Source organism: Delphinus delphis, chromosome 9, assembly GCF_949987515.2.
Source record: "Delphinus delphis chromosome 9, mDelDel1.2, whole genome shotgun sequence".
Taxonomy (NCBI): Eukaryota; Metazoa; Chordata; class Mammalia; order Artiodactyla; family Delphinidae; genus Delphinus; species Delphinus delphis.
Window position 1 is genome coordinate 48,872,607 of NC_082691.1, and position 25,534 is coordinate 48,898,140.

The window sequence follows — 25,534 nt, forward strand, 5'->3', positions numbered from 1 at the left end:
TAATTCTCTTTCCCGTTGCTTACGTAGGCACAAAGTGCAGTTTAGCAAATCCATTCATTGCATAAGTAGGTATCCAACTGAAAAATGAGATTCCAGGCTCAACTTCTTGCCAGCACCCCTGTCCCCAATCTCTACAAATCATTCTCCTGGGGAAACCCGTTGGTTTATTTTAGAAGGAGCACCCTCCAAGGGTGGAAGGAAAAGACATGGAACTCTTTCTGAAGCTGGAGATTACAATTCAGTAGTTCCCTCAAGATTAGATTAGTGAGTAGAGAGTGATAACTGAGGCAGCAGAATGAATTTGCCTCTTAATAAATCTCAATCATCTCTTTGTCCACTAATTATCATCTATTTTTCCCCAAGTTTGGAGCCAAGATGCCAGTTCTGAGACAATAAGAAAAGTCCCACTCAGTACCTTATCACAAATGCAATGTATACGAACTCCACACAATTCTGAATGATAGGTATTATTATGACTTAGAGTGAAACTCAAAAAATAATCAGTGTTATGCTGTGAGGGGAAGAGAATTTCCATCATCTCATACCATGCTTGGCACTAGGGCTCAATAAATACTTATTGAATAAATAAATAATGTGACTGAATAGCCAAGGTCATGCTTAGGAAGTGGAGAAATGACATTCAAACTCAGTTCTTTTTGACTATCAACATCTCCCTAAATAAAGTGTCATCCTCACACCAACACTGATCATAACCACAGCCCAGTATTATAACATCTCCTCTGTCTGACTCAGATGTATCTTTCAGAGAAATTATCTCATTTCTCTCCCCATATTGGAATCTAGCCCCAGGAGGGTTCCATCTACATACATGTGAAACCAATTAGCCGGTCCTAAGAACAGAATGAGCTTACCCAGCCTGAGCTTGGCTTTCTACATTTTGCAGTTGCATATGGTTGGTGAAATCACTCCATGGCAGAATCTTTAACTTTTACACAGATCATTCTCCCCTGAGCTTTTCTGTTTTCAGTTGCTTTATATGCAATAAGAACACACCATTGTAAAGCAATTATACCCCAATAAAGATGTTAAAAAAAAAAAGCAATAAGGATCTGTGTGATATTTATCATCTCTTAATTACTGTAGGTTCTCAACTTCAGTGTCTTTATAAGGCTGGTGAGTTACTTATAGGGACTTTAAACTGAAAAAGTATTGGGTGGGTGAATGAGTGAATGGATGGATGGATGGATGAATTGGGTGAATGCCTACATTTCAGGTAGTTGACACCACGTAAATGTATCTAGATTGATCGGCATTCTGTAAACCAAAAAGCAGCTGAATCTTAGAAACTTAGAGAACTATGCAAACAGTGCTCCAACAAGAAGCTATACCCTATACAAATATAGGAAATATATGAAAAACTCACTTTAAAATACTTACTTAAAAATTGACACTTGCCAATTATAGAGGAAAACATAGTTTAAAATATTTGTTTATAGAGCTGAGCCAAATGGAGACACTGAGGATTTGGGAAGAGTACCTCTGAGAGAAGATAAACGTTTTCTTATCACTTTACCAGCACTGGTTGAATTTCAAGTAACCTTTGTGTTCCTTGCCAAAGCTACAGCAGAGGGCTAGCTTGGGAGGGCAGCAACTCAAACCCTGCCTGTACCTGTATGAAATGGGACAGGTTGGTGGTTATTCTCCTCGGGGCACTGCTTCTAAGGTCCAGGGCCCAAGGCTATGAGATGCAAAATGAACGAAAGTACAAGGAATGTATTTGCATTTGGCTTTGAATAGCATGATTACCGTGGCCCAAAGATATGTAGTGGTCTCTAACAATCATTTAAAAAACAGCAGAAACTAACATAACATTGTAAAGAAATTATACTCCAAAAAAGACGTTAAAAAAGATTAAAAAACCTAACCAAGGTGTTGAGAAGTGCAGGGAAACAGTTTGTAGGCTTGGTTTGGAAGGCTAGAGGATCAGGGAGGGGTGGTGGCCACCCAGCACCACACAGGATCCCCTTCTGAGAGGGGAGAGAAGCCTTGGTGTCTGTTCTTGGCATTGATCTGACTCTCTCGTAAGTTTCTGGCAACCTCCCAGAGAGAACAGCGTGTTCCCTGCTGAGCGTGTACAGCACTTCAAAAACATGTTTGTGTGTGCAGCCCAGTAGGCAGGGCCTGGCTTAGTCACTCCTTGCCAACTACTGCCTCTCTGGACTGTCAGGAGGAAGACTTGGGCTCAGATCTGCTGTGCAAGTCCTGGTGTTTCTGAGATGCCCAAATAATCGGTGCAGAGATCAATTTTTAGGGAACCTGAAAGTTCCCGTAGACCATGGTCTAATAAATATTCTGTTGCAAGGAGTAAATATAGACTGAGTTTCAGCTAACGTCCTATTATGGTCACAAAGGCCTCCTTTGGATACTTGCACCTGTTTTCCAGGGTTAGATCTTCCCGCTCGGCATGATTACTCACCCTGTGGAGGCTAAAATAATGCAGATTAGCTCCATCCCTGGGTACTGCCAGCCTGAATGGACTGACTCATTCCCTGCTCCTCACATGGCCTTTTCAGGAGAGTGAAATCTGAGCAGAAGAAAGGATTAGTCAGCCTGACCTAAGGGACCCCTGAGGGGGTGTCTGGGGTTTCCAGTAAACAGAAAAGGGGTTATCAGAATGGCATTGGGCTCCTAGGCCCTGTGGGCAGGCAACACAGGTCCACTTGTCTTGCACTCTTAACAGCAAACAGCAGCCAAAATATTGTGGAATATCTTAGGGACAAACTATTGCAGATCAAAAGACATCATCATTATAGACCTATTCTTTTTTTTTTTTTTCTTTTTGGGGTACGCGGGCCTCTCACTGCTGTGGCCTCTCCCACTGCGGAGCACAGGCTCCGGACGCGCATGCTCAGCGGCCATGGTTCACGGGCCCAGCCGTTACGCGGCATGTGGGATCCTCCCGGACTGGGGCACGAACCCGTGTCCCCTGCATCGGCAGGCGGACTCTCAACCACTGCGCCACCAGGGAAGCCCTATACACCTATTCCTGTAAACAAAGTAGGTCTATAAAAAAATGGGGGCCACCATAGAACTTTCTGAAATCAACTGCTGGAATTTCTTCATCTTTGAATATAGCCAGCACTTTCTTTAACCACTCCTAACACATCTTTCCTAGTATGGTCTTGCACTGTAGTTTACTGAACATCCAGTCTTACCACACTCCCCTCTCCCCCTTCCCCTGACCCCCACCTCCACCAGGAACTCTCTCCTAAGTGTCATGACTCTATTGGACTTCTCCATCCCGCTGTTTCATTAGCCCCTCTAATTCAACTTGTCCAAAATTATTCTTGTCATAAGAAACAGTATAGTATAGTGGTTAGGAAGCAAAACAAATCATATAGGTATTGGTATGGGACCAAATGAGCTCAAATCCTGCCTATACCTCTTAATTAGCTATGTGATCTCAGGTAACTGCATAACCTCTCTGTACTGCAGTTTAACTGTCTAAAATAAACACAGAAGTACTTTCGTCACAGGGTTGTAGTGAGAATTAAATAAGTTAAAACAAGTAAAATGATTAGCACCATTAACTTTGCCATATTAGATTTGCCGTAAGTAATAGTTAAAAGAATCAATGAAGTAACACATTCAATGGTGAATCCAATATTTAAATGCTCAAGCTATTAATAACAAAAAAAGTCAAAAAGTGAAATTACAGAATTTGAGAAGCCCAGAGTGGAGCAGCGATTTTGACAGTTAGTAACCAGGTAACCTTGGTTAAGTCACATAACTTTTCTGATCTCCAATTCCACACATATAAAATAGGGATGGTACTAGCAGCTGACAAATGCTGGCTGCTGACTATGTGTCAGGCATTACTGAAGCACTTTAGAAGCATTATAAATAACTAGACAAAGATTTAATAATCATTTCAGAATAATCACTGATGATAGAGAATGTAACATTCTTCTCTTCATTCATTCAATAGTTATGTTAACTCCTACTAAACGCTAGGAGCTGAGATTCAAAAGGAACAAATTGCAAAATATTTGAACAGGCAGTCCACCAAAGAAGATAAACAGCCAGTAAGCACGTGAGAAGCTGTTTAACATGATTAGCTCTCAGAGAAATGCAAATTAAAACTGCAAATACATATCACTGCATACCCATTGAAATAGCTAAAATTAAAAAGGCTGACACCACTAAATGTTGACAAGAATGTGCAGCAACTAGAACTCTCATATATTGCTGATGGGAGTGAAAAAATGTCCATCACTTTGGAAAACGGTTTGGCACTTTCTTATAAAGTTAAATATATGCCCACTGACTGACCTTTCGATTCCACTCCTAGATATTTACCCAAGGGAAATGGAAACATGTCCACAAAAAGACTTGAGCAAGAATGTTTATAGTAAGTTTGTCTATTGAGTTAGTCAAGGTTCCCCAGAGACACAGAACCACTAGGCTGTGTGTATATATACAGAGAGAGAAAGATTTATTTTAAGGAATTGGCTCATGTGACTACAGGGACTCTCGAGTCTGAAATCTGCAGGGCAGGCTGGAGACCCAGAGAAGAGTTAATGTTTCAGTCCTGAATCTGAAGGCAGTCTGGAAGCAGGATCCCTTCTTCCTCTGAGGACCTCGGTCTTTTCCTTGTAGGCCTTCAACTGACTGGATGAGGTCCACACATATTATGGAGGGTAATCTGCCTCCATAATATGGAGTAAAATGAGTTTGAGTACACTCAAAGTCTGATCTAAATGTTAATCACTTCTAAAAAACACCTTCACAGCACCATCTAGATTCGTGTTTGACCAAATATCTGGGTACCATAGTCTAACCAAGTTGACGCATATAATTAACCATCATCCATCATTACCCCAAACTGGAAATAACCCAAATGTCTGTCAACAGGAGAATGGATAAACATTGTGGTACGTTCATACAATGGAATTATTACTAAGCAATAAAGTACTTCTGTACTAATAAAGAGGTACAAACTATTGATACATGGAAAAACATGGATGAATCTCCAAAATATTATGTTGAGAGAAAGAAGCCAGACCACAAAGAGCATATACCATATAATTCTATTTCTATGGAGTTCAAGAGCACGTAAATCTAACCTCTGGTGTTAGAAACAGCACAGTGTTGCTTTTGGGAGGTGAGGATTTACTGAAAAGAAGCAGAAAGGAACATTCTGGGGTAATACATGTGCTCTTTATCTTGATTAGAGTATTGATTACACAGGTAGATATGTTTATAAAAATTCATCCAATTATATATTTAAAGATTGTGCATTTTGCTATATGTAAATTTTACCTTAATCTTTTGAAAAACTGAAGAGATTACAGTTCTTTCCTTTAAGAAGGTTATAGCCTAGTTGGGGAGACAGTAGGCAGACTGATGATACAACATGGCATGATGAATGAGGCACTTAACCTAATTAGCTTACTAAGGTTTTCAAAAGAGTCAGTGGGGAGTGAGCACAAGTATTTCTTAAAGTGCCCCATGAGGGCTTCCCTGGCGGCACAGTGGTTAAGAAACCACCTGCCAATGCAGGGGACACGGGTTCGAGCCCTGGTCCGGGAAGACCCCACATGCCGCGGAGCAACTAAGTCCATGCGCCACAACTACTGAGCCTGCGCTCTAGAGCCCACGAGCCACAACTACTGAAGCACGTGCACCACAACTACTCAGCCTGCACTCTAGAACCTGCACGCCACAACTACTGAAGCCCGCGCGCCTAGAGCCCCATGCTCCGCAACAAGAGAAACTACCATAATGAGAAGCCCGTGCACAGCAATGAAGAGTAGCCTCCACTCGCCGCAACTAGAGAAAGCCTGCGAGCAGCGACAAAGACCCAACGCAGCCAAAAATAAATAAATAAATAAGTTAAAAAAATAATAATAATAAAAAAGTAAAGTGCCCCATGAGGTCTGGGACTTTGACTACCGTTATTCACCTTTGAATCCCCAGCACCTGGTACAGGATCCAGCTCAACAAATACCTGTTGAATAAATTCTATACTTACACACACACACACACACAAATAAAAAAAAAACCTGTGGCAGTAATTATCACCTGCTTTCTACTTCTTCCAGGTTTTATTTACATAATGTATGACCATGAATCTGTGAGAACCTTGAGAATAGAACCCAGAGATGACAAAAAGTTTCCCCTTGTCTATCAACTCCAAGCACTTGGCAGTCTACACACCATGTTGAGGAGGACTCAGAGGCTGAGTCTGGGTTAATCAGGAGAGAATAACTTGATTGGTTAGAATTGCCTGCCACAGATGTGAAAAGTGATATGTCACACTTTTGCCATCTCAAGAGACCTCAGACTTAAGCACCATATAATATCTAAATAAGAAAGGTAAACTATACATATAGAGGAAGAACATGTTCAGTGAGTTAGTCAGCCCTGTCCCAAGGCAGAAAAAAAATGTAAGGACTATTGAAAACCAACTCAAATATCAACACATTGCAGGAGGGCCTATCTTGATTTATTAAGTTGTGTCCTGTGTTTAGAAATGGGCAGATTTCCTCCTGTGGGCTGCAACCCATACTGATGGCATATTCTTGAATAGATATATTCATACGTTCTATTCATTTCTGTTTGCTAGATGTGTGTGTGTGTGTGTGTGTGTGTGTGTGTGTCTAAACTTTTCCAGCATGTGTGGGGTCTGCAAGTTACTTATAAACATATAGAATTCAGCTGGAAAAGGCAAGTAGGGTATGATTATAATAATAATCACCATTTCTTAAAAGTTAACCATGTGGGCTTCCCTGGTGGCACAGTGGTTAAGAATCCGCCTGCCAATGCTGGGGACACAGGTTCAAGCTCTGGTGCGGGAAGATCCCACATTCCACGGAGCAACAACTACTGAGCCTGCACTCTAGAGCCCGTGAGCCACAACTACTGAGCCTGCATGCTGGAACTACTGAAGCCCGCGTGCCTAGAGCCCATGCTCCGAAACAAGAGAAGCCACTGCAATGAGAAGCCTGCGCACTGCAACAAAGAGTAGCCCCCGCTCACTGCAACTAGAGAAAGCCTGCGCACAGCAATGAAGACCCAACACAGCCAAAAAAAAAAAAAAGTTAACCATGTGCCTGGCGTTGTACTAAACATGCTCATTTTATTTACTTTCCCATCAACTCTACAATGAGGTAATTACTGCCCCTAGTTGCAAAGAGAGAAATTGTCTCAGAGGGAGTGGGTGGCAGAGAGGAATTCTAATCCAGTGTGGATGACTTGGTTTGTTAGTCTGTGTGGCCAGCAACTCGGCTACATGATCTCCAGAAGCAACTCTTGTGCTTTTCCAAAAGAGAGTATCTTGAGACCTCACTGGTAGAGTTGTCTGATTGTGCAGCAATACGTGGGATGCTAGGAACCCAGACTGGGTGATCAGTCCCCCTCTCTGGCATTGCCAGGGCAGACAGACCAGAATTATGCAGGTCTTGTTTTAGAAATTTTCTCATTACCTCTCTGGTAGTTTTTGCTTCTAGCTTGACCCTGATCTCTAACCTGTAATCTATTGTTAAAAAGAAAACAAATTCTTCCATAATTGTGGCTTTCAGACTGGGCATAAAAAAATCAAAGAATTAGAGAGTGAGAAAGAAGTACAAATTGTCCGTTTCTGGATGACTTATGTGTCACTTTCATGCATCCAAAGCAAAGTTACAGAAGACACTGGTCTCATCAGTGGTTGACAGTCCCTAGGAATACACTAGCATGGCCTCTGCATGGCTCACACTGAGATCCTGGCCAAGCAGAGGCAAAAAATACACTCAAAAATGAGGAAGAGGGCTTCCCTGGTGGCGCAGTGGTTGAGAGTCCGCCTGCCGATGCAGGGGACACGGGTTCGTGCCCCGGTCCAGGAAGATCCCACATGCCACGGAGCGGCTGGGCCTGTGAGCCATGGCCGCTGAGCCTGCACGTCCAGAGCCTGTGCTCTGCAACGGGAGAGGCCACAACAGTGAGAGGCCCGCGTACCGCAAAAAAGAAAAAAAAAAAATGAGGAAGAGAGATAAGAAGGGAAGGGAGAAAGAGAGAAAGGGAAGTAGGACAGAAAGAAATGAAATCAAATGAATGGAATGACTAATGAAACTGTCCGTTTCCTTGCTACACAGAGAGAAACTAAATGCAATTTTATTTTTCTTCCAGATTATGTAAACACAGGATAGAAACTGTGGTTCTAAGACCTCTTCCTGATTCCCAGATCTCTCTCCTATGAAGGGCAGAGTAGGTTTGTTTGAAACTGTAACCAGGAGATTAATGAAAGTTGCCACAGACCTTTTTGTCTTCCTTAAGCTTTCCGGTTTAGTTTTCTTCAGAGCTGCATTTTTTTTAAATTTTACTTTTTAAAAATTGAAGTACAGTTGATTTATAATGTTGTGTTAGTTTCTGGTACAGAGGAAAGTGATTCAGTTATTCATATAAATATATTCTTTTTCAGATTCTTTTACATTATAGTTTATTGCAAGATATTGAATATAGTTCCCTGTGCTATACAGTAGGACCTTGTTGTTTATATATTTTATATATAGTAGTGTGTATCTGCTAATTCCAAACTCCTGATTTATCCCTCCTTACCTTTCCACTTTAGTAACCATAAGTTCGTTTTCTATGTCTGTGAGTCCATTTCTGTTTTGTAAATATGTTCATTTGTAGCATTTTTTAAGATTCCACATATAAGTGATATCATGTGGTATTTGTCTTTTTCTGTCTGATTTACTTCACTTAGTATGGTAATCTCTAGGTCCATCCATGTTGCTGCAAACGGCATTATTTCATTCTTTTTCATGGCTGAGTAGTATTCCAGTGTGTGTGTGTGTGTGTGTGTGTGTGTGTGTGTGTGTGTGTGTGTGTGTACCACATCTTCTTTATCCATTCGTCTGTTGAAGGACACCTAGGTTGCTTCATATCTTGGCTACTGTAAATAGTGCTGCTCTGAACATTGGTGTGCATGTATCTTTTCAAAATAGAGTTTTCTCTGGATATATGCCCAGGAGTAGGATTGTTGGATAGTATGTTAACTCCATTTTTAGTTTTTTAAGGAAACTCCACACTGTTCTCCATAGTGGCTGCACCAATTTACATTCCCACCAACAGTGTAGGAGGGTTCCCTTTTCTCCACATCCGCTCCAGCATTTATTATTTGTAGTCTTTTTGATGATGGCCATTCTGACTGGTGTGAAGTGATACCTCATCATAGTTTTGATTTGCATTTCTCTAATAATTAGCGACCCTGAGCATCTTTTCATGTGCCTGCTGGCCATCTGTATGTCTTCTTTGGAGAAATGTCTATTTAGGTCTTCTGTCCATTTTTTGATTTTTTTTTTTTTGATATCGAGCTGTTTGTATATTTTAGAAACTAATCCCTTGTTGGTTGCATCATTTATAAATATTTTCTCCCAGTCTGTACGTTGTCTTTTTGTTTTGTTTATGGTTTCCTTTGCTGTACAAAAGTTTATAAGTTTGATTAGGTCCCATTTGTTTATTTTTGCTTTTATTTCTTTCATTTTGTGAGACTGACCTAAGAACACATTGCTACAATTTACGTCAGAGAATATTTTGCCTATGTTCTCCCCTAGAAGTTTTATGGTGTCATGTCTTGTATTTAAGTCTTCAAGTCATTTTGAATTTATTTTTAGAATTGAGAGCTGCTGGTAGTTCCACTGCTCTGATTCATGGCAGGGAGAAAACTCTCCTACACTGCCTCCTTCAGGCCAAACTGCCAAGAGCCAAGGACCGTTAACGAAGTCAGCCTGGAACAGTTTGCCTCAGAGAGTTGGTACCACAGGAAAAAATCATTGCAGTTAAAATGCAATAAAAAGCCCGTGGTCCGTGCCATGCATGTCTTAGAAACTCTATATGTCCTCAGATGTATTCCACACAATGTGTCCCACCCAGAAGATGCATGTACCATATGAGCATTTATTAAGGTTCAACTATACACAAGACACTTTAGATGCTTTACATGCATCATTTCATTTAGTTCCCAAATCAGGTAGTTAATCACTTCTATCCAAATACAGAAATTGACACGTAGGTTAAGAAACTGGCCCAAGTTCACACAGTTATTAAGTGGCACAATCAAGATTAAAACCCAACTACTGAATTCCAAAACTCAGATTATCCCCCCCTGTGTCACACTGTATTGCTAATGCACAGGAGCAAAACTTTGCAGTTTCTTTGTATGTATCTTTATCACAGAACCAGCCAAAGTTACTCAGAAACAACGCTGCTGCCTAAGCTTTTCTCTGATGGATCATCCTAAGAAGAGGCCTTTCATTGTCCCTCTGACTTCAGCAATCCTGGGAGCTCTGGGGCTCCTGAAGGACTGTAATTATGTCAATGCTTCTGTAAACAATTTATCACTTGAACACTGCTGTGGCGAGAATTATAAATGGCGCTTGAACTCCAAATGTTGCCTCTGTCCCTTCATCCTCTTTTGCCCTGGAAGAAAGGTTTCCTCTTTTTTCTTTCATGCAATTAAAAAAATTCTTTAGCTTTTTGATATTAAAAAATGCAAGGCTATCATTCCTTTTTGCTCAAGTAAATTATTCCATTTGATTGGAATGTTTTACATGGTAAGAAAAGGGATTATTCATCTTTTGTTTAGATTTTTTTCACATCTAAATCTTCAGAATTGTATATATATATTTTGCCATGGAAGGAGAGTTGAGGTTAATGGTAAAGGCAGTTATCTGCATTAAGCCTCATAAGATGCTCTGAAAATCATATCATATAAATGTTATGTAGTTGTATCATAATTATTATTACTATAAAAGTTATAGGGTTGCAAAACAACAATTATGGTAATAATAATATTCCATTGGTTTCCCATGCTGCTTCCCCATGGCTCAAGATGTTTCATAATTTGATCCCACCCAGTCCTGCCAACCTTATTCTCTACTCTCTACAACAAATGTTCATCTTCTACTTGTGTCCAACTTGTCTACTCGGTGACAGTGAATGCTCATTGTATGTTATAGCGTTAACCCTTCACTGAGGCTACTCACCTTAAACTCCACCCCTTCCGCTGTGCTACTTTTACTCAAATTATTACCCAACCCCACCCTTCTTCAGTTCACAGCTCAAGTCCACCTGCCTGACCACTGGTCCACAGTGACCCCTCTCTTCCCTCAACACTGACAGCACTTACTATGACCACCAACTGAGCTCTCACTGACTTATCACAGTCTTATATGTGTTTGTGCATTTGTCAAGATCCCTATAGGAAATAAACTGCGTACTCAGTAGGGGTGATTGAAGAGAATTTCACCAAGGAATATTTATAGAAATGTAGATAGCAAGGAATGATGAAGCACCTGGGACAGAGGCAAGAAGAGGAAGCCTTGACTACCCTAGGTCTGAAGGAAAAAAGTGGAGAATGGTAGCTTAGGAGAAGGGCTCATAACAGGAGCTGTGGCCTTGAGAAAGGAATTCAGCCACCATCAAGAGAAGGCTCAGCAGGGAAGGAGCCTGGAAGTGTCCCCATCTCTGTCTCTTCCTGCTCTTCAGTCTCTGGCTGGTTTTCCCACTGAACCCACCAAGAAGCCAGGGGAAAGGAGTTCGGCTCATGCAGCCCCTGAAAGTCATCCTGCCAGGACCCTGAACAGGGGAGAGAGAGAGTTTGTATTTTGAAAGGCAGCTATGGGTTTTTGTCTTTCTTCCTGAATTAAATTGATTATAATCTCCATTGGTTCCCACCTCTTCTCAGTTAAACAGGGTCAGGTTCCCTGAAATCTGATATGGGGCAGTGAATAAACGTCTTCCCTTGTGACTCTGGGCAATGTCTGGGCTCCTGGACCTTAGGAAGACCCCTGGTACCTAACTTCTACTTCAAAATCACCTTAAACGCCCCACGATGATAGTTCTGTTTTGTCAATTCTTCTGTGCTTGATTAAGCACTAAGAACGAATCCCCTGGTGTCTTTAATTTAAAAAGTACAAGGTAGCATCATTATTACATTTCCTTGGCTGGATTAGCATATATTTGCATAGTTGTTATACAATATCATTGAGGCATACCTCTATCTGAGAAAACCAATTACTAAAGAAGAAATTTCAGCACACCTAATCTACTTAGTGTCACTAAAATTTAAAAGAAAGAAAGAAAAAGGAAAAAATAAGAAAAGAAAAAATAATCAACTGCCTCTTGAAGGATGTTTTTGCATAGTTCATGCATTGATTCTCATCAGTGACAAGTGTGACCAAACATAGGAAGAAGGCAATTTATCAATGAAATATAAATTTTGAAAATCATTTCCAATCAACTATTTGATGGCAGACTGACAGAAAAATAGCTCAGTTAGATAGCATCTAATTTTAAAAACCCACTGTATACCTTTTTTTTTAACATCTTTATTGGAGTATGACTGCTTTACAATGTTGTGTTAGTTTCTGCTGTATAACAAAGTGAATCAGCTATACGTATACATATATCCCCATATCCCCTCCCTCTTGTGTCTCCCTCCCACCCTCCCTAACCCACCCCTCTAGGTGGTCACAAAGCACCAAACTGATCTCCCTGTGCTATGCAGCTGCTTCCCACTAGCTATCTATTTTACATTTCATAGTGTATATATGTCCACGCCACTCTCTCACTTCGTCCCAGCTTACCCTTCCTCCTCCCTGTGTCCTCAAGTCCATTCTCTACGTCTGCGTCTTTATTCCTGTCTTGCCCCTAGGTTCTTCAGAACCATTTTTTTTTTTTTTAGATTCCATATATATGTGTTAGCATACGGTATTTGTTTTTCTCTTTCTGACTTACTTCACTCTGTATGACAGACTCTAGGTCCATCCACCTCACTACAAATAACTCAATTTCGTTTCTTTTTATGGCTGAGTAATATTCCATTGTATATATGTGCCACATCTTCTTTATCCATTCCTCTGTCGATGGACAGTTAGGTTGCTTCCATGTCCTGGCTATTGTAAATAGAGCTGCAATGAACATTTTGGTACATGACTCTTTTTGAATTATGGTTTTCTCAGGGTGTATGCCCAGTAGTGGGATTGCTGGGTCATATGGTAGTTCTATTTGTAGTTTTTTAAGGAACCTCCACACTGCTCTCCATAGTAGCTGTATCAATTTACATTCTCAGCAACAGTGCAAGAGGGTTCCCTTCTCTCCACATCCTCTCCAGCATTTATTGTTTCTAGATTTTTTTGATGATGGCCATTCTGACAGGTGTGAGGTGATACCTCATTGTAGTTTTGATTTGCATTTCTCTAATGATTAGTGATGTTGAGCATCCTTTCATGTGTTTGTTGGCAATCTATATATCTTCTTTGGAGAAATGTCTATTTAGCTCTTCTGCCCATTTTTGGGTTGGGTTGTTTGTGTTTTTGATATTGAGCTGCATGAGCTGCTTGTAAATTTTGGAGATTAATCCTTTGTCGGTTGCTTCGTTTGCAAATATTTTCTCCCATTCTGAAGGTTGTCTTTTCGTCCTGTTTATGGTTTCCTTTGCTGTGCAAAAGCTTTTACGTTTCATTAGGTCCCATTTGTTTATTTTTGTTTTTATTTCCATTTCTCTAGGAGGTGGGTCAGAAAGGATCTTGCTGTAACTTACGTCAAAGAGTGTTCTTCCTGTGTTTTCCACTGTATACCTTTTACTCTTACTACATAGTAAAAAACAAACAAGCGAACAAAAACTTTGAGCTACTACAAGTGAATCTTGCAGTGAACTGGTACCAACACTCCCCTCTTCCTTCCGCATTTCGCACAGAACCACACACATATTAGTACTGAATAAATTCTTGAAAGTGAAAGAATAATTAAATGAAATCCACCAATCCTCCCTGTTCATTCATTCTGATATGCAGTAACCCTCACTGCTGGGAATCTCATTGCCAATCTATACTCCTCCTGCTACAAAGTTAACCTTCACCTACTCTTCCCTCCATGAAGATGGAAACAGCTGATCAACCCTCTTTATCCACAGGATACATTTTCAAGTGACTCCACAGCCTTCATTAAATAGTAAAAGGAGTGATTGCATCCTTGATAAACCCACTTACAAAAGGGCAAAGTTTCACAAATTAATCAATTTGCCTCTTTGCTAATCCTCCACATCAATGTTATTTCCGTCTCCATCCTCCACCTCAAAAAAGCCCAGGAAGGTCAGGGACCTGGTTTGCCTTGTTCCCCCTTTGATTCCCAGCAGCCAACAAAGCGCCTGGCACATAGAAGAAGCTCCAAAAGTATTTCCCAAAGTGAACAGAAATCTACCACGCATCACCTTTAGCTGTAGCTTCACTCTAAGAAAACATTACTCACTGGTAGAAAGCTCTCCCTAAATAATAACGATTATGACAATAACAAAGACAATAATAATATTAAAAAGCTAACTGAATGTCATGCTCTGTTCTGTGTGCTTTAATGTACTAACAATTTAACCCTCTGATGGGGCTCCAGACACACTGTTCCCATAGACAGCACCTTGGCGCAGTGTCTAATTTAAGCTGAAGGAGTTTAAGAAAACAGCATAAGCAAGAAGATCACTCTGACAATCCCCTCCCCTTCTTCCCTGAAACAAATCATAAAACCCTCCTGTGGGAAGTGCCCTCCCTAAATCTGGAGGAAAGGAGCATCCTTATCTTCTAAGACAAACGGACACCAAGAGGAATCCTAACGAACAGGTCCGGGTTTCCCCCAGTTTACCACACTGACCTCATACTCCTTAACCTATCATATTGCTACACAACTGTCCACTCATCATCAAACCTCGCATAAAAATACTCAAGTCTGTTTCTTCAGGGTCTTCATTTCCTTATGAAGGCTCCTATGTCATGTGAAACTTATATTAAGTAAATTTGTATGCTTCCCTCCTGTTAATCTGTCTTTGACCCAGCCAAGGACCCTAAAAGAGTCAGGCAAAACTTTTTCCTCCCCTGCACCTCAAAACAATCATATAAAAGTTTTATGAAGTAGGTACCATTATCATTCCCAAAATGAGGAAATTGAGGCATGCAGCAAGCATGTCATTTTCTCTAGATAATGGGTCAAATAAGGATGAGAGTCAGGATATAAACCCGGATAGACAGGCACCGGAGCCAAAATTCTTAACATCTAACTGTAGTGTATCTGTTTATACTCCAAAGGAAGTGACAATGAATTCCTTCCATAGATTAGCTATGGTGTCTGTGTTTCAAAGAAAATAAGTGAATAACTGGATTTTTCAAAAAAGTTTTGAAAGTGTGCTGTTCAAAACTTCAAGAGTTCTTCATAAACAATCAGATGTGTAACAAAAACATAAGGCTCAGCTGATTTTTCCAACATTGATGATCCACTGCAAATGGTTTGTTACTTTTCTCATCCTTACAATCAGTTTTTTACTGCTGTGTTTTTTATTAGAAGCCGCTGGGTTCAGGATGGAAGGACAAAGTGACAATGTAACACTAGGTGATTAAAAAATAGAACTCAAGTGTGTCTACCTCCTGAAAAGGGAGAAAACTGGATGGGTGATCTTTCCCTCATATCAAAGATTCTTCTTCCCATGTAATCTACAGTCATTAAAGTGACTATTTACAAAAAGTAACAACGGTATCATCAGGATATAATTTCCTCTGTTTCTCCTGCCCATGGTTGATTGAATGGTGAGAATGAAAAGAAATTAGAAACCCAGGAGGACAGAGATAGTGACAGATGGAAGAGTATGATTCAGTGCAATTTATTATTATTAAAATACTCTTGTTCCTATAGCAATAGCCTGTGTTTTATTTGTGTTTACCCTTTACTTTCCTTTGAAAGTATTATTTATTTACAGGCACATTTCCTCATTCTCTTTTTCTTTCCCAATGTTGAATAAAGCAATGGATCATGTAGAGTTCTTCAGTCTAACTGCTGAAAAGTCAGCTAGGAAAAAGTCTTATCGGCAAATAACTCACAAAGATGAAAGGAAAGAGAAGAGCTTTATTTAAGTCCCCTAAATGAAAGTTCAAAGATGAGGAGAAATAACTTTAAATCCACAAATAAACCATTCAAAGCAAGTAGTCCTGTACCACATGCTAGATTAGCACAGAATGTTTAAGCACAGCAGGCCAACTGAGATATGTTACTTCCCCATGCAAGGAACATCCTCTCCCAGCACCTCTGACTGGCATTCTAGAATGTGTTCTAACACCACTTGCTGTAAGCAAACTGTTTTTTGAAGGATCATATTTTATATGAATGGTTCATACAAATATAGTATTCTATTCCATAATACAGATCTTATTTTAGTATAAAATATTTCTCCCAAAATATCTGAGTAGAACTGATACTTCAGAAAGATTATTGTATCCACTTATGATTTTTCCTACATGGCACCAGGAATATGCAAATCCCAGTATGTGAAGCAGAGTCTACGTGTCAGGCTAGTGGAATATTTGACATCATCTCTACTGCAAACTCAAGCATCTAAGGTTAAACAAGATGGAGAACCACACACACACCACAGAAACAACAACAACAACCAAAAAAAAAAACCCCTGCTCATAACTGGCAAATAGATTTGTTTGTGCTTAATTACTTCTGCTGTAACCTCTAAAAGGCAATGCTAAGAGTCAATGAGCTTATCTAAAAGTGATTAGCAAGAACAAAAAGTGAAGCGAAGTTGGCCTCATAAACCATGAGGTCCAGAGGTTAATCATCTACGTTTCTCTTTCTGCAAACTGCTAACAAACCTGATTAACACACTAGTCTTTCCAAGTTTCTCAAACTTTTACCATTTTCACAAAGTCTTTCCATGTGCTTTCTGCAGCTGGCCATCACCAGCAAAGTGCCCCTTATCTTCTAGCCAAAATGCTCTGAAATGTCAGTCTGTTACATAAAAAGACCAAAGTAATCAACCTAAGTCTTTCCCTTCGCACGTTTCCTTGCACACATTTTCCTAAACTTCCTTGTCACACACACATGGGTGCCACTGAGTGTGCAATATTTTCCCCAGGGAGTCTGGGAAAGCACTACGCACGAAATCATTCTAAAATAAAAATAAGTACATGTGCCTGGAAACTTAAAGTGAATACATTTACATTTACACTCATAGCAGCCGGAGATCTCTCTACTACACACAATCCCTTCACTCTTTATCATCATGCTTCAAAGAAAACCGCACTTCATGTCAGAAACACGACTTTGAAAGGCAAGCAATAAGAATGAATCTGCACCTCTACTCTTGCCTCTGACATTTGACACTGCAGTTCCCTGCTTACATGTCCGGATCCTCTGCGAAATGGTGAGATCCTGGAGGGCAGGAGTCCTCGCTTCGGACTCATCTTTGCATCTCCAGTCTTTGGTTCAATGAGAGTGTTCAAATGTCCATTTTGACTTTCAAGTGGACTGATCTTTGTTTTTCATTTCTAATTTGACTCAAAGATTTCTTTGTTTTGAGTATGCTCGTGCTTTCTCCACTAAAAGTAAGTTGAGGAGCTTAGTATATGGAAAGGAGTTTGCAAAACTAGCCATAGTAGTTTCTGCTAAGTGGGAGTGGGTGGAGGACACCAAGATTAAGAGGCCCATCCTAAAGCCTAGCATTTTGCCAACTGAACGGTAATGTAAACTTATTACTGATAAGGGAGAGGATGAAATTGGTTGTAAGAAAACCTGGGTCCCATTTCAAATGAGATAACATATGAAAAATCTTATAAAATTATAGCAGGCACCAAGTAAGAGCACTATACATATTAATTATTATTGTTATGTCAGGACCTTCTGGATACGCTCTTGTTTTTGAGACTACCTTAACTTTACCTCGTTTATTTCCCCTCACCGTGATATTCTAGGATTAATGACATAGTGTTTGTAAAGTGTTTTTAAATCCCTGAAGTGTTATAATCAACCCAAGTACCATTTTATTTATGCAAACTGTGTCTACTCAGCGAGTCCACTTAAACATCTAGAATTGGGATCTCCTGTCTCATAAGGCTTAATAAATGATTCCCTCTGGCTCTAAAAGCAAGTACTTTTTCAATGACAATGGGAGGGAAAGCAAAGGAATTACTCTGTGACATCTGCTGTGCAACGTTCTTCGAATGGCACATCTTGATAAATGCATGAGAGTCCTTGGAGAGTTACTGCACACAGTGAAGAGAGAGTGGTAAAAATCCCAGTATCTCTGAAAAGGAAGGCAACACATGTTAAAGTCAGAAAAGCCTCAGAGTTTACGTCAATAGAAATCAATAGTGATGTGTTTAGTCCCTACTTTCCACGGTCTCTGATGGGGAGGCAAAATTAAACATGAATAATGAAGCTAAGGCAGGTTAAGTAACTTTTTAAAGCTAAGATAGCTAATAAGTAGCAGAATAAGACTGCACCTAAGCCATTAGCCTCTAGGCCCAGTGAGCTTTGTACTCTGTGCCCAACGTCTCTCCCGTGCTGGGGCCAGCCTGTGACAGCTAAAACCAAGAACATGAGGCTAGGTGGAAGGGCTGGTTCACAAAGGCAGCAAAGTCCACACGCAGCATGAGGACTCAGCTTTGCCAACGGCTTTCTGCATGACTCATCACAAAGTTGTTGATACTCTGTTACCTGCCTATTACAGACTTCAGGTTATTTAAAAGTGAATGAAATAATCTATATAATTAATTAATCTATATAATTATTAATATTAATTAATCTATATAAATAATAGACAATTTTTTAAAGGGAGTGACATAATCTACACAATTTAAACTTCTGATAAAAATGCTATATGAACAATCCCAAATATTCTTCTTCTTCTTATTATTAAATTCATCTAAATTGATGGGAAGAAAGTAAAACTGTCACCTTTATATAACTGTTCAACTTGCCCTTAGATGGAGAAACTCCCAAGATGCTCCTAAGCACTACCTACTTATTTATTTATTTATTTATTCTCACACCTGCATTTTATAACCCTTTGTCTTATTGTATTTGTGTAGCATCCTCAAATTCTTAAAAGCATTCTCAAAACCCATTTTTTGAATTAGAATTTCCTGCACTTCCATTGCACTATGGAAGTACTTTAGAGCAAAACCCACAGGAAGTGAATTGATGCTTTACCTCCAAGTCATCATCAGGGATAGCTCTTTTCCACTTTACGTTCCACCTGATATGTTCATAGGCATTGACGACAACTTCGATTGCTTTGGGACAAGAATGGCAAGCCTGTATCACCTGCAGAGACACCATAGAGTTTCATCTGTTCAATGCACATATATGATTCATCTTTTCCATGCACAGAGACATCAAGACTTCATGGACCGATAAGCCTCTTTGGAGCCCTGAAATGCTTTTGAGAAGTCTCATGCCTTTGAGTATTCAAACACACTGTCAGCCCCCATGGTGGATGGGAGGATTAATAACATAAGACTAATTTCCTTCATCATCCAGGAGCAAGTGAAAAAGAGGTGCTAACAAAGAGGGTGGGGGCCTGACGAAATGCATCCCCTGCTCGTAAAAGCAATTTTGAGAGAGGCCGGTCTCAAAATACACTTCCAGCTGTCTGGGAAATTCTCCTAGTTCTACAGAAAATTTTATTAGCAAAAAGCTGAATGTTAGTAATCCAAGAACTTAAGCCTATGGGTGACTATGAGGTAAAACAAACTATAGAGTAACATGAAAGTTAACCAAAGCTGTCTTCCCAGTGCAGTGCTTGAAGAGGACTAACGTCACGTACCAAATCACCCTCGCTGGTATTTTAACCTTCATCAGCAATAAAAGATCACATGAAGATTAGTTATTTCATTAGCACACTCTGTTCAACAGTTCACTGACTAACCAAATAAAACTGGAAAGCCGAGTCGAGGTGGCCAGCATTTCCATCAGGAGGCAGAAAGATTTAGCTTTAGGTTTTAGACTAAACTGGATATTTAGCCAACCTTTGATGTTACCATGAAATCTGGACATATCTGACTAATCAATCATGCAGCCTTTATTAAGTGACAATGGAGGAATAGATGAGACATACCCCAAAGTAAAACACACCGGTTTCTGGTGAGAGGCTTACTGTAAGAATGAGAAGCAAAAACACGTAAATGAAAGAAGAGAAGATCAATGGAGATGTATGGTTGGTTCACATACATAAGTGTTAGATTATAGGGTTTGAAAAAGAGGAATTATAGAAATTCCAAGAGAGAGAGCTGAGTGAATTGCGCTAACCAGGAATGATTTCTTGGAGGAGGTGAGTTCAACTGTAGATCCTAAATGGTAGAAAGGTGCGTGCGTGTGTGTGTGTGTGTGTTGTGTGCCTGCCTGCATACACTTACAGGCCTGTCTACATGTGCAGCATCAGCAAATGTAACAGTCGTGTTGAAAGAGAGGTACTTCAAAGGGTAAAATAAAAACACAGCTCCATTATCGCTTTCTCCTGCTCACACAAACCCACTGCCTGGAACCCTTCTCCACTCCTGGCATGATACCTCAGGCAGGGCTCACACCTGTTTCTACTTAATTTTTCTTCTTTCTTTTTCTTTTTTTTTTTGCTGTACGCGGGCCTCTCACTGTTGTGGCCTCTCCCGTTGCGGAGCACAGGCTCTGGACGCGCAGGCTCAGCAGCCATGGCTCACAGGCCCAGCCGCTCCGCGGCATATGGGATCTTTCGGACCGGGGCACGAACCCACGTCCCCTGCATCAGCAGGCGGACTCTCAACCACTGCGCCACCAAGGAAGCCCTCTACTGAATTTTTAATAATAAAAAGTACTCCAGTCACTCTAGATAGGAGAAAAATGTCATTTCAGTAATAAAAATGTCCATTTTAGTTGAATAATTGAAACTCCAAATTTTATTTAAAAGTTTCTCCTCTCCCATAGCCTAGGCTTGTTTCAAGCTGCAGTTGGAAAGGAGGTATTTGTGGGTGTGGTATAATAAGAAATACATGTTTGGTCTTTGCCTCTGGTTCTTGACAAAGAGCTCCTTTCCACCATTTCAATTATGCTAATGAAGTGAGTCTTAATGGGGCTCCTAGAGAGCTTCATTAGGTGGACTGGTTACTGGAAAGACAAATCCTTCATTAGAGGACTGGAACTTTTACACACCTTGTCTCCTACCTCCAGGGAAAGAGTTTGACTGAACTCAAACTCCAACATCCAGGGTGGTCTAGCATTGCATTTTTCAATGTGAGGTGGTAAGTACCCAATGTCTTGGGACTTCAGGCAAAACTGAGACAGAAGGATGAGTATTTTAATACCCAGTTGTGTGTATGTGTGTGTGTGTGTGTGTGTGTACCAAGGTCACCTGAATGAAGGGCCCATGTCAGGAAAGAACTAAAGTTAAGAGCAGGTAAGATGGAGTCAGCTGACAGTACACCTGGAAGGCCAGTCTGAAGAGCTTGGGATTGACTTAATAGGCAATAGGAAGCTATTATGTATTCTTAATAAGAAAGGGTTATATTCAATCAATTCATTCCATTGGGAAACCTTTATTGAGCACTGTGTTTAGCACTGTGACAGTAATTCTGAGTTTATGCCCTGCTTCTGTCTTCAAGGAATTTACAACCCAGTTGAAGATAAAAGACATATGTATTTCAGAGTTCAGAGCAATATAATTCAGTAAATAATAAGAGGCTAACTTAAAGATCATCAGTGTCCCTTGAGTACCATGAGCAAAAGCACAAAGGGAAAAACAAGGATATCAAGGGCAGGGAGCCCTGAGGAGACTGAATGGGAGTGCACCAAACGGCTTCTCAGCTAGCTTCACCATTAGTCACGAGAACCGAAGCTGTGAGAAAGAATAAGTAGGGTTTAATGACTAATCAGATATAGAGAGTAAAGACTGCAACTCTGAAGCCTAAGATCAAGTACAAATAGGGGTACCACCGATGGAAATGAGGAAATAGGAAGGGCATACTAATTTGAGGACGGTCAGATAATGAGCAGGAGGATATTTCTTATGTTATGTCCTAATGTCAGTTAAAAATGTGCATGATGGATGCTCTAATGAGAAGGTCAAGATGGAGAGGGAGATCTGTGCATCATCAAGGAATGTGCTGGTTAGGTCAATCATACGCTAAATGGATATAAACGGAAAAGGTAGAGAACCATGGTCTGAAGCTTGATGCATCCTAATAGGCAGGAGAGAGGATGAAGGAAAAAAATTACAGCTACCATTTTTTGAGGACTTATCATGTGCCAGGGCCTGTGTTAAATCTTTGCATGTTTAGCTTGCTAAATCTTCAGACAACCTATGAGGTTAGTCCTATAATTATCTCCACTTTACAGATTTAAAATCAAAGGGTGAGAGAATTTAAACAAGGGTATTTAGCTAATAAATGACAGAGATAGGATTCAAACTCAGGTCTATGTGACTCCAAAAGTCAAAAACATGTTGAATAAAAATGGTGAGGGGCTTTCCTGGTGGCGCAGTGGTTAAGAAGCCACCTGCCAATGCAGGGGACATGGGTTCGAGCCCTGGTCCGGGAAGATCCCACATGCCGCGGAGCAACTAAGCCCATGCGCTACAACTACTGAGCCTGTGCTCTAGAGCCCACCAGCCACAACTACTGAAGCCCGTGTGCCTAGCACCCATGCTCCGCAACAAGAGAAGCCACCACAATGAGAAGCCCGTGCACCGCAACAAAGAGTAGCCCCCGCTCGCCACAGCTAGAGAAAGCCCGCTCACAGCAACGAAGACCCAACACAGCCATAAATAAATAAATAAAATAAAATAAAATGGTGAGAGTGGGCATCCTTCTCTTGTTCCTGATCTTATAGGAAATGTTTTCAGCTTTTCACTGTTGAGTATGATATTAGCTGTGGGTTTGCTGTATATGGCCTTTATTATGTTGTGGTATGTTCCCGCTATGCCCTCTTTCTGGAGAGTTTTTACCATAAATGGATGTTGAATTTTATCAAAGGCTTTTCCTGCATCTATTGAGGTGATCATATGGCCTGGCCTCAGGAGGCATGGCCTCACCTGAGGACTGTGCCAGCCCCAACAAATAGAGCAACCAGAAGGGGCTCTACCGAATAGAGGTTTGAGTCAATGGTGTACTAGAAAATGTTCAACAACAGGCATATATGTTTATAAGTATATTATAAGTTTTGCTAATATAAAGAATGTGAAGCCCTCAATTTACAAATAATAAAATACCCAATATAATTTATTTTCTATTCCATATAGCCAGTTGGTACTCTAAGAATGCTATCACTGATTTTTATATCAATTTTGTATAGATATGAGTTGTATTCATAGCCAACCTGTGTCTGCAATTGAAGCGTGCATGTAGTTCCTATGTTTACATTGGTTGACATTTTTATTACATTAAGGAGTAACTGTTTCACAAATGTGAAACAATGAAGACATATATTGGAAACTCACTCACTCATCAATGACATAAGTCACTTCTATGTGGAAGCGCTTAATAGTTTTTTGAATATTGGAAGCATATTTCTCAATTTTTTGTACTATTCACAATGTAATAGCTACAGACACCACACACTACAAATTTTTAAGTTTAATCTACATTAGTAACATTTCTCCATCAATTTCTGAAGTCTAGACATCAACAAAGCAATAAGTTAAGGTCTGATTGGTAGCATTTGCTGATTTCTGTGGTGTAAACAATTGCATCATGGCCTATTTGAGGTCCCTGAATGTATGGTGGGGAAGATATGTATAGTAACATCATTATATAGTGTTTCCACCATATAGATCCAACATATGCAAATAATATCAGGAGCATAGATATGTAGAGTAAAATAATTGGCAGGTAGTGTGTTTTGAATATTTATTACCTTTGTTTTTAGTATACTTTGTTGTAGGTCTTTTTTTTTTTTTTTTTTTTGTGGTACTCGGGCCTCTCACTGTTGTGGCCTCTCCCATTGCGGAGCACAGGCTCCGGACACGCAGGCTCAGTGGCCATGGCTCACAGGCCCAGCCGCTCTGCGGCATGTGGGATCTTCCCGGACCGGGGCATGAACCCGCGTCCCCTGCATCGGCAGGCAGACTCTCAACCACTGCGCCACCTGGGAAGCCCCATGTTGTAGGTTTATACGACTTAATTTTTAAAAATCGTTGCATTTAACAATCAGCTCACAAAATTCCTGATAATTTAACAGTCAGCTCTCGTGAGCTACTGTGAGCCAAACTCTAGCACACAACTCCTTTTAATTGTCCCCGAATTTAAAAAGTGCAGTCATAAGCCATTGCAGACTAAATGTGTATATTGAAGCTCCAAACCAGTGAAGGCATCAGAACCATCCTGCCCAGTGGCTAGGTCCAAATGGGCACAACATAAATACTTGTTTAATGAGACGATCCATTCACATACATAGTCTGGGTACAGTGCACAAAGCTGACCTGCTGACAATGGCTTTTTCAGCCAGGTCTACTTAAATAAAGAGTAATTCCCTAAGGGGATAAGCAGGTGGGCTGGAGTTAGACATCCATTGCTGTGGGACCTCTGCAGAGTTAGAGTCAGCATTTCTGAGTATATGGAAAGTATGACTAGAAGGATTTCTCCATGGGTACAAGATGGTCAAGGTGGGCAGGTAATTTTTCCAGAGTCAGCATTTCTGAGTATATGGAAAGTATAACTAGAAGGATTTCTCCATGGGTACAAGATGGTCAAGGTGGGCAGGTAATTTTTCCAGAACCTTGGTCTTGGGAAATTGAGGCAAATGGGGCTGCTCTTTTCTCTGCAGTTGGGATGAGGATGGCAGATATGTAGCTCTATGCAAAAGAGACAGACAAAACCTGAGGCTGACTAATTGCTTTGAACACTAGTTTATAAACTACCATAAGAGCATCATAGACTGTTAGAGTTGCAAAGGAGCCTAGGAATTATCTAATCCCCCTAACTTGGAGATGAGGAAATTGAAACCCAGAGAGGCACACAGTAAGAGAAAGCATGGTTTTAGGTCTTCATCTGAGTTTAGTGCTCTTTCAAATATATTCTGATGATCTTATTTTAATCCTTAAGTAAGGACCAGTGAAATGAATGGTTTAAAGACACAGATCCTATTGTACAGGTATTTAGAACAAGAAACAGTCTTTACAAAGATATACAGATTGCCAACAAACACATGAAAGAATGCTCAACATCATTAATCATTAGAGAAATGCAAATCAAAACTACAATGAGATATCATCTCACACTGGTCAGAATGGCCATCATCAAAAAATCTAGAAACAGGGGCTTCCCTGGTGGCGCAGTGGTTGAGAGTCTGCCTGCTGATGCAGGGGACGCGGGTTTGTGCCCCGGTCCGGGAAGATCCCACGTGCCGCAGAGCGGCTGGGCCCGTGAGCCATGGCCGCTGAGCCTGCGCGTCCGGAGCCTGTGCTCCGCAATGGGAGAGGCCACAACAGTGAGAGGCCCTTGTACCAAAAAAAAAAAAATATATATAGAAACAATAAATGCTGGAGAGGGTGTGGAGAAAAGGGAACACTCTTGCACTGTTGGTGGGAATGTAAATTGATACAGCCACTGTGGAGAACAGTATGGAGGTTCCTTAAAAAACTAAAAATAGAACTACCATATGACCCAGCAATCCCACTACTGGGCATATACCCTGAGAAAACCATAATTCAAAAAGAGTCATGTACCAAAATGTTCATTGCAGCTCTATTTACAATAGCCAGGACATGGAAGCAACCTAACTGTCCATCAACAGATGA

At 40.5% G+C, this 25,534-nt stretch overlaps 1 protein-coding gene across 7 annotated transcripts in view; it reads right to left on the reverse strand.

The window, feature by feature from the left end:
- Positions 1–2,508: 2,508 nt before the first annotated feature.
- The window catches only part of ASB4 (ankyrin repeat and SOCS box containing 4), a 149,120-nt gene continuing 126,094 nt past the window's right edge, over positions 2,509–25,534 (reverse strand). For 5 of the 7 annotated variants that reach the window (XM_060020499.1, XM_060020498.1, XM_060020497.1 and 2 more), the window contains 2 exons: positions 18,982–19,095; positions 15,878–18,073 (listed from right to left, as the gene is read on the reverse strand). In XM_060020499.1, the coding sequence (XP_059876482.1) occupies positions 17,885–18,073; positions 18,982–19,095 (303 nt within the window). In that variant the 3' untranslated portion in view covers positions 15,878–17,884. Of the gene's footprint in view, positions 2,546–15,877; positions 18,074–18,901; positions 19,096–25,534 lie in introns of those variants that run through there. The other 2 variants (XM_060020502.1, XM_060020503.1) reach the window with 2 other exon arrangements.